The 10549-nt window shown below is 41.2% G+C and overlaps 1 protein-coding gene across 1 annotated transcript; it reads left to right on the plus strand.

The window, feature by feature from the left end:
* The first annotated feature begins 1591 nt into the window (after positions 1 to 1591).
* On the plus strand, positions 1592 to 10115 carry LOC117968028 (uncharacterized). The gene is made up of 6 exons (XM_059019401.1): positions 1592 to 1613; positions 2513 to 2637; positions 4332 to 4480; positions 5055 to 5328; positions 6076 to 6168; positions 8278 to 10115. The coding sequence occupies exons 2-6, from the start codon at positions 2550 to 2552 to the stop codon at positions 9351 to 9353; spliced, it is 1680 nt and encodes a 559-aa protein (XP_058875384.1). The 5' UTR covers positions 1592 to 1613; positions 2513 to 2549; the 3' UTR covers positions 9354 to 10115.
* The last annotated feature ends 434 nt before the right edge of the window (positions 10116 to 10549 follow it).

A 10549-nucleotide genomic window follows, 5' to 3' on the forward strand; every position in this document is an offset into this window, starting at 1 on the left:
CAGTTCTGGTCACCTCGTTACAAAAAAGGATATTGCTGCTCTAGAAAGAGTGCAAAGAAGAGCGACCAGAATTATCCCGGGTTTAAAAGGCATGTCGTATGCAGACAGGCTAAAAGAATTGAATCTATTCAGTCTTGAACAAAGAAGACTACGCGGCGATCTGATTCAAACATTCAAAATCCTAAAAGGTATAGACAATGTCGACCCAGGGGACTTTCACAACCTGAAAAAAGAAACAAGGACCAGGGGTCACAAATTAGATAAAGGGGCATTCAGAACAGAAAATAGGAGGCACTTTTTTCACACAGAGAATTGTGAGGGTCTGGAACCAACTCCCCAGTAATGTTGTTGAAGCTGACACCCTGGGATCCTTCAAGAAGCTGCTTGATGGGATTCTGGGATCAATAAGCTACTAACAACCAAACGAGCAAGATGGGCTGAATGACCTCAGTTTGGAAACTTTCTTATGTTGTTAAAATTGATTCCCGGCATGTTATCACATGTCTTGAGAATTGATTGTCAGCAGAAAGAATGACTGTTTCTAACCTGTTATGGAGGTTAGCTAGCTATTGTTGCGTTATCCTGCGTGTTTCAGTTGCCCCAACTATCCCAGAGAGGTCGTTATTGGCTCTAGGCCCAGACTTGGGACTTTCCTGGCTGTTACTCTTTACTCCAAGCATCCTCGACTCATCTTTACACAAACAAAACATTTTCTTTCTTTCTTTCTTTTTCGTGTTACAACAGGGTAGGGAAATCACACACACGAGAGATTGTTTTTTTTTTAAAGTTCACGTTGTTACTTTATAATCTGCGTGTGTCAGCAGTGTGGCGTAGCGGTCAAGGCTCTGGATTCTTGACCAGAGGGTCGTGGGTTCAATCCCAGGTGGGGGATAAAGACGTCTTCTAAATAAACGAATCATATTATTTCAGGCATACACAGTATTAATCACATTAGTATAGTTACTGGATGCAATCATTGAATGCTGTTTGTTTGGAGGTTAAATTGAGTTCTCTAAACACTGAAAGCTTATTTTTGTTACGCAACTTTATAGATTATTTTTTAATGGGTTTAGCTGATCGTTTCAGCCGAATTTGAAATAAACATTATGAAACGCTGTCTTAATAAATATTGTAGTATCAGTTTTTGGAGAAATAATAATAATAATAATAATAATAATAATAATAATAATAATAATAATAATAATAATAATAATAATAATAATTGGTTTGGCTGGGCAGCAGTGTGGAGTAGTGGTCAGGGGCTCTGGACTCTTGACCGGAGGGTCGTGGGTTCAATCCCAGGTGGGGGACACTGCTGCTGTACCCTTGAGCAAGGTACTTTACCTAGATTGCTCCAGTAAAAACCCAACTGTATAATGGGTAATTGTATTTAAAAATAATGTGATATCTTATAACAATTGTAAGTCGCCCTGGATAAGGGCGTCTGCTAAGAAATATATTGATTTGATTGAGCGTGGGCGGATGTGTTGGAATTAAAAATGCCTCGGGTTCTACAGCCGGTAATTCCCCGGACCGTGATGACGTTTGACTCCCGACTATAAAGACCTGCAAGGAGGGAGATTTGATTCGAGACGCCGACGCTCTGCTTCAAGGTACGGTTGGTGTGTGATTCTGTATCATTTATATGAATTTCAATCTCATATCGCGCCTTAGCGATTTCAATACTCTTAATGATTTATATAGACGCTGCTCTGTGGTTTTCAGTGTGTTTTATATAGAAAGTGTAACTTTTTCATGTTTAAAAGCAGTGCGGGCGGGGATTCAAATCTATATTCGTTATGTGTTCCAAACGGTTTATATTCAACGAATATTTTATGCAGGACAGGGTTAGGGGGGGCTATAAATTATAAATTAAAATCATAAATCTAATTTAAATAATATTTTATAAGATTACTTTTTGGTATCTACTAACATCTATATTATTATTATTATTATTATTATTATTATTATTATTATTATTATTATTATTATTATTATTATTATTATTATAATAATAATAATAATAATACGCTTTTATTACACTGCCTTCATTAAATAATTAAAATGATGTCATATATATTTTTTAGACTCTGCGTTGTTTAGTGTGTTCAGTTTGGCGCCAAAAAAAGCGCTTGCTGAATTCCCGCCAATTTGAACCCCGTCCAGATCTGTGTGAAATATTGAAAACGGCTGAAATAAATGGTCTTGGATACATGATAATAATACCTGTGTTTTTATAATATATATTTTTTGTCCATTAGTTGTATTGTAACGGTAAACTGTTTTCTATATGGAGGCGTGTACATCCAGTAATGTATATATATATATATATATATATATATATATATATATATATATATATATATATATATATATATATATATCGATAAACCATTTATTTGATTTAGCTACAGATTTTGAACTTCCCGCCATCCAAAGAAATAAGCCTCGACTTGGTTTTGCTCTCCTTTCATTTAAAATATGTTCTATTTATTCACCTTTTTTATTTCAGTAAACAAACATATTTCTACGAGTTACCATTTAAAAGAATGGAGAGCTGCCCAAATCAGACAGGACCCGTTTCTGTTACTGAATCTCCTCCGAGATCGCTACACCATTCCCAACGACAAAAACGAGGTAGGCTTTACCAGACCTCTCTGTGCTTTACAATGCTTCCCTATGCTTTACCAGACCTCTCTGTGCTTTACAATGCTTCCCTATGCTTTACCAGACCTCTCTGTGCTTTACAATGCTTCCCTGTGCTTTACCAGACCTCTCTGTGCTTTACAATGCTTCCCTATGCTTTACCAGACCTCTCTGTGCTTTACAATGCTTCCCTATGCTTTACCAGACCTCTCTGTGCTTTACAATGCTTCCCTATGCTTTACCAGACCTCTCTGTGCTTTACAATGCTTCCCTGTGCTTTCACTCGCCCTGTTTGTTCTGGAAGGACCCAGCGGTGCTGAGAACGACGGGGCGGGTTTTTCCAGGACCGGACCCAGCAGTACCGCTCAATCTCTGGACACCTCTGCACAGAACCAGGGTCGGACAGGACCGGGGAAGAGACCGAAACCTGCCAAACCCACTAGCTGTAAAAGAAAATAAAAAGTCATTCATGTTCTTATTATTATTATTATTATTATTATTATTATTATTATTATTATTATTATTATTATTATTATTATTATTATTATTATTATTATTTATTTCTTAGCAGACGCCCTTATACAGGGTGACTTACAGTCGTAAACAAAAATACATTTCAAGAATCACAGTACAAGTATCAATACAATTAAGAGCAAGATAAATACAATGACTTTGGTTCTAGCAAGTACAAGTGTGACAAAATACGATTCAATAACGGAGCAGATAACAGTGTCAGTGATAGTTACATCAGGATATGATTAAATACAAAATACTACAGATTAAATAACACTTGTGACAGATTACAGTACTGTAAAGTACAAGATTAAATGCAGTAAATGCAGTAAAAAAAATATCGCATCAATATCAGGGTCTAGCGCTGTATATTATAAAGACATTTCAGAGGGCTGGATCGCATCGAGATCAGGGTCTAGCGCTGTATATTATAAAGACATTTCAGAGGGCTGGATCGCATCAATATCAGGGTCTAGCGCTGTATATTATAAAGACATTTCAGAGGGCTGGACCGCATCGAGATCAGGGTCTAGCGCTGTATATTCTAAAGACATTTCAGAGGGCTGGATCGCATCAATATCAGGGTCTAGCGCTGTATATTATAAAGACATTTCAGAGGGCTGGATAGCCTCAATATCAGGGTCTAGCGCTGTATATTATAAAGACATTTCAGAGGGCTGGATAGCCTCAATATCAGGGTCTAGCGCTGTATATTATAAAGACATTTCAGAGGGCTGGATCACATCAATATCAGGGTCTAGCGCTGTATATTATAAAGACATTTCAGAGGGCTGGATCTCATCAATATCAGGGTCTAGTGCTGTATATTATAAAGACATTTCAGAGGGCTGGATCGCATCAATATCAGAGTCTAGCGCTGTATATTATAAAGACATTTCAGAGGGCTGGATCTCATCAATATCAGGGTCTAGCACTGTATATTATAAAGACATTTCAGAGGGCTGGATCACATCAATATCAGGGTCTAGCACTGTATATTATAAAGACATTTCAGAGGGCTGGATCGCATCAATATCAGGGTCTAGCGCAATGTATACAATTTTCTTCCACAGCTTGTGTCTGTGCTTTACTTTTCACTGTGCCTCACCGCGCTGGGCTGCGCTTTAGCTGTTCGACGCATTTATATGAGAGTCTCTCTTTCTCTGTTCCAGTCGTTAAGAATCCGCTGGATACTTTGCAAGACTACGAGCTCAGGAAATTGTTAAAATCTAAAAGAATGGAGATCTGTTCCATTGAGGACCCCTTTCTGTTACTGGGCCTCCTCCGAGATCGCTACATCATTCCTGAGGACAAATACCAGGTAGGCTTTACCAGACCTCTCTGTGCTTTACAATGCTTCTCTATGCTTTACCACACCTCTGTGTGCTTCACAATGCTTTCCTATGCTTTACCAGACCTCTCTGTGCTTTACAATGCTTCCCTATGCTTTACCAGACCTCTCTGTGTTTTACAATGCTTCCCTGTGCTTTACCAGACCTCTCTGTGCTTTACAATGCTTCCCTATGCTTTACCAGACCTCTCTGTGTTTTACAATGCTTCCCTGTGCTTTACCAGACCTCTCTGTGCTTTACAATGCTTCCCTATGCTTTACCACACCTCTCTGTGCTTTACAATGCTTTCCTATGCTTTACCAGACCTCTCTGTGCTTTACAATGCTTCCCTATGCTTTACCAGACCTCTCTGTGTTTTACAATGCTTCCCTGTGCTTTACCAGACCTCTCTGTGCTTTACAATGCTTCCCTATGCTTTACCAGACCTCTCTGTGTTTTACAATGCTTCCCTGTGCTTTACCAGACCTCTCTGTGCTTTACAATGCTTCCCTATGCTTTACCACACCTCTCTGTGCTTTACAATGCTTCTCTATGCTTTATTAGGCTATGATCGCACTGGAGGACAGAAGTGAGTGGTCCAAAGCCATCTACAAACTGCTGGAATGGATGGATGTCACAAACAGTCCAACGATCCGGGTTTTTTGGAACGTCCTGTTTGAGGATTGTATCCTGAGTCAGTACCCCCAACTCCAGCATCTCTACGACAGCCTCTCCAGATGTGACGATAGCAAAACCAAACCATTGGGGTTACACACAAGAGTACCCCCCACAGTGACAGCACAGCACAGTGTGAGGAAGCATTGTGAAGCACAGAGAGGTACGCTACAGCATAGGGAAGCATTGTAAAGCACAGAGAGGTCTTGTAAAGCATAGGGAAGCATTGTGAAGCACAGAGAGGTCTGGTAAAGCACAGGGAAGCATTGTAAAGCACAGAGAGGTCTGGTAAAGCATAGGGAAGCATTGTAAAGCACAGAGAGGTCTGGTAAAGCATAGGGAAGCATTGTAAAGCACAGAGAGGTCTGGTAAAGCATAGTAAACCATTGTAAAGCACAGAGAGGTCTAGTAAAGCATAGGGAAGCATTGTAAAGCACAGAGAGGTCTGGTAAAGCATAGGGAAGCATTGTAAAGCACAGAGAGGTCTGGTAAAGCATAGGGAAGCATTGTAAAGCACAGAGAGGTCTGGTAAAGCATAGGGAAGCATTGTAAAGCACAGAGAGGTCTGGTAAAGCATAGGGAAGCATTGTAAAGCACAGAGAGGTCTGGTAAAGCATAGGGAACCATTGTAAAGCACAGAGAGGTCTAGTAAAGCATAGGGAAGCATTGTAAAGCACAGAGAGGTCTGGTAAAGCATAGGGAAGCATTGTAAAGCACAGAGAGGTCTGGTAAAGCATAGGGAAGCATTGTAAAGCACAGAGAGGTCTGGTAAAGCATAGTGAAGCATTGTAAACTATAACCATGGGGGAGGGGCAGACACTGCAATTGGGGCCCACTTGTATGTGGGATCGCTGAGTGCAGTTTGAGAGCTGATGTGAACACACACCCTCTCCCGTGTCGTTGATCGCAGAGAACGTCGGAGATTTCAGATTTTCTGAACAGAGCGACTCGGAGGGAGCCGGTACAAGCAGCTTGAAACGAGATGCGGAGACGCACGCGGAGGGTAAGAGAAACGAAAACAGCTTTCCACTGTTATTGAGATTGTGACGTCAACAGCCCCTGCTCTCCTACCCCCCCCTCGTAACTCCATCAGCCCCAATCCTCTCTTTGCTTTCTCTCACTCCTAGCCCCCTACCTCTAGACATTTGTAAACATTTGATATTAAAAAAATGTTCTGCTGCTTCTGCTTCTTCTTCTGCTTCTTCATCTTCTGCTTCTGCTTCTTCATCTTCTTCTGCTTCTGCTTCTTCTGCTTCTGCTTCTTCATCATCTTCTGCTTCATCTTCTACTTCTTCATCTTTTCTTCTGCTTCTTCACCTTCTGCTTCTTCATCTTCTGCTTCTGCTTCTGCTTCTGCTTCTGCTTCTTCTGCTTCTTCTGCTTCTGCTTCTTCTGCTTCTGTGGTGGAATTTTCTACATGCAATGCTGTAGACACCGGTCCCGTGCTGAGGAAACGAGTGAGACAGAGACAAATTGGAGCAATTCACACTTTATTAGTTTGCAAACTGGAGCATTCAACAGAGTAACACAGACTCTGCAAGCAGTTCGCTAAGAAGCTCAAAATACACTAAGTCAAACAGTTCCTTATATAATCAGTTTTTGCACAGAGTTCATGACTTGTGGTAATTCTTATCTTCCTTAGTCAGCTTTGTGGTAATTCTTATCTTCCTTAGTCAGCTCGAACCAACCCTGCGATATCCTTGATACTGTTGTCTACTGACTTTTCTAATTGGTTGATTTTTTTAGTTGCTAGGGAGAGAGTCTATCAGGTCCCACAAAGTTGATTCCCCTAATACAAGAATAACAATCCATATTTGGTAATATTAGCTAAGTGACTGGGGAGAAAAGAGGAACTATCGCTGTCTCAAAATATTCTTTATATCTTTATCATTTGAGACAGTGTCCTATCCTCATGTCGCTGACTCATGCACTTCTCTAAAAACAGGGCTGCTGACCCTTGGTCACATTCCAGTGTGTTAGTTCAACGTTGTAAATCTAATACTTTGTTAACATCAAACTTCATATAATATCATTATTCAGGTTATACAAATCACAGAGATCACCCAAACACATTAAATTAAAACTCTTCGTACGATTAGTCTAAATTAATACGATTAGTCCGAGTTATTCTAACACACTTCTTCTTCTGCTTCTTCTGCTTCTTCTGCTTCAGCTTTTGCTTCTTCTTCTTCTTCTTCTGCTTCTGCTTCTTCATCTTCTGCTTTATCTTCTGCTTCTTCACCTTTCCTTCTGCTTCTTCTGCTTGTTCTGCTTCTTCACCTGCTTCTTCATCTTCTGCTTCTTCTGCTTCTGCTTCTTCTCCTTCAGCTCTTGCTTCTTCTTCTTCTTCTGCTTCTCCATCTTCTGCTTCTGCTTCTGCTTCTTCTGCTGCTTCTTCTGTTTCTTCTTTATCTTCTGCTTCTTCTGGTTCTTCTGCTTCTTCAGCTTCTGCTTCTTCTTCTGCTTCTTCTGCCTCTTCTGCTTCTTCTGCTTCTTCTTCTCCATCTTCTGCTTCTGCTTCTTCTGCTTCTTCTTTAGCTTCTTCTTTAGCTTCTTCTTTAGCTTCTTCTGCTTCTTCTTCTTCTGCTTCTTCTTCTGCTTCTGCTTCTTCATCTTCTGCATCTTCTGCTTCTTCTGCTTCTTCATCTGCTTCTTCTGCTGCTGCTTCTTCTTCTGCTTCTTCTGCTTCTTCTTCTTCTTCTGCTTCTTCTTCTGCTTCTTCTTCTTCTGCTTCTTCTTCTGCTGCTTCTTCTTCTTCTTCTTCTTCTTCTGCTTCTTCTGCTTCGTCTGCTTCTGCTTCCCGTGTAGATTACAGTTCAGATGCAAAAAAAAATTGCACTCCTGCATCAACCAAGATGGCCGTCCGACACATTTCTTTGGAAAAAAAACTTTCAAAATCTTCTTCTGGAGAACTTTGTGAAGTTACTGATTTCAAACTTGTCAAATATCAAGAACTAAACCCGGTTCTTCCAGTAATTGCTGAAGTGTTTGGTACTGATACTGGGGTTTGGGAGCCAGAAAACTGCCTGGACGTTCTAGTTATTATTATTATTATTATTATTATTATTATTATTATTATTATTATTATTATTATTATTATATTTCATTGCAGGTTCACCCGCTAAACGAGTCCGGCAAGACAACAAATCTCTCAAGAAAACCCGCCCTCTTCTGATTCTAAAAAGTCCAGACTTCGCGGCAGTGGAACAGGAATTATCCAGAATGAAACAGGACCTGGACACAGTGAAGGGAGAACTGACCACAGTGAAGACAGAACGGGACACAGTGAAGGGAGAACTGACCACAGTGATGAGAGAACGGGACACATTGACGAGAGAACTGACCACAGTGAAGAGAGAACGGGACACAGTGAAGGGAGAACTGACCACAGTGAAGGGAGAACTGACCACAGTGAAGGAAGAACGGGACACAGTGACGAGAGAACTGTCCACAGTGAAGGAAGAAGGGGACACAGTGAAGGGTGAACTGACCACAGTGAAGAGAGAACGGGACACAGTGAAGGGAGAACTGACCACAGTGAAGGGAGAACTGACCACAGTGAAGGTAGAACTGACCACAGTGAAGGGAGAACTGACCACAGTGACGAGAGAACTGACCACAGTGACGAGAGAACTGACCACAGTGAAGAGAGAACTGACCACAGTGAAGAGAGCACGGGACACAGTGAAGAGAGAACTGACCACAGTGAAGAGAGAACTGACCACAGTGAAGGGAGAACTGACCACAGTGAAGAGAGAACTGACCACAGTGAAGAGAGCACGGGACACAGTGAAGGGAGAACGGGACACAGTGAAGAGAGCACGGGACACAGTGAAGAGAGCACGGGACACAGTGAAGGGAGAACGGGACACAGTGAAGGACGTGCCTTTGAATAAAATATCTGCAGAGAGGGAAAGACATATTTACTCTGCCAACATCGGCAGATGCGACCAATACGCGCTGCAGATCTTTAAATCCTTAGTGAATCGGGAGATCCTGCGCCAGTGGGCGTTTCATGTCAATTACAACGGAACGGGAGCGAAGATGGCCGTGCCTCAAAACGTAATTAAAGCCATGACCGCGCAGGTCCGGAAAAGGTTCCCCGGAATCGGACTGGCGGAGGAACAAGCTATCCGTGACCAGATTAATGGATTTCTGCGGAGACCCAACACGGCGCTGCAGCGTTAAAAAATAATTCCTGTGCGTGCGTCAGCTGTAAAGCACAGAGTGAAAACAATCTGCAGACGGGATTAAGAGTCTGAATACCAATTTAGTGACGTTTTAATGATTTTTAATTTTCTTATAATTGTATCGATGTGTGTGTGTGCGTGCGTGTGTGTGCGTGCGTGCGGGTGTGTGTGTGTGTGTGTGTGTGCGTGTGTGTCAGTGGGTGTGCGTGTGTGTGTGTGCGTGTGTGTCAGTGGGTGTGCGTGTGCGTGTGTGTGTGCGTGTGTGTGTGTTTGCGTGTGTCAGTGTGTGTGTGTCAGTGGGTGTGCGTGTGCGTGCGTGCGTGTGCGTGTGTTTTGTTTCCACTGTTAAAGTGACGCTGTGACGCGCCAGTTTTGATACAGGAATGTCTCGCGGGACGGGGTGGAGAATGATAGTTTAATTTCAGATTTTATTTTTATTATTATTATTTAAGGTTTTGCGCACACCGGACGTGACGCCAGCTGCCTCGCATCTCAGTGTGCGCTGCTTTAAAATAATAATAATAATAATAATAATAATAATAATAATAATAATAATAATATCACACTGTTAATAAGAACATAAGAAAGTTTCCAAACGAGAGGAGGCCATTCAGCCCATCTTGCTCGTTTGGTTGTTAGTAGCTTATTGATCCCAGAATCTCATCAAGCAGCTTCTTGAAGGATCCCAGGGTGTCGGCTTCAACAACATTACTGGGGAGTTGTGATCGCTGGAGGGGTAGATTTCTACACGCATATAATCATACAAGTTATATATTTCACAATACATGTGTGTATTTTTAAACATTTAATAAAAATATGAATATAAAGAAAATTCTGTTTGATCGCCTCCTGTATTCACTGATCTCTTGTATTACCAATTAATAATTCACTTGTGTGAACTAATTTCTGCAACGCCCGTGCTCACATGCTTTATCTGCACGCGACGTGATTACGCATCCTCGTGCCTAAATACAACTATATAATTTAAATAACTCGTGCTACACAGACCCATTTACAGCCCGTGCACCAATACCAATACATTCTTCAAATGTATTTTTGGTTCACGACTGTAAGTCGTCCTGGATAAGGGCGTCTGCTAAGAAATAAATAATAATAATAATAATAATAATAATAATAATAATAATAATAATATACACTAACATGAACACACACACACACACACACACACACACA

Source organism: Acipenser ruthenus, unplaced genomic scaffold (assembly GCF_902713425.1).
Source record: "Acipenser ruthenus unplaced genomic scaffold, fAciRut3.2 maternal haplotype, whole genome shotgun sequence".
NCBI classification, from domain to species: Eukaryota; Metazoa; Chordata; class Actinopteri; order Acipenseriformes; family Acipenseridae; genus Acipenser; species Acipenser ruthenus.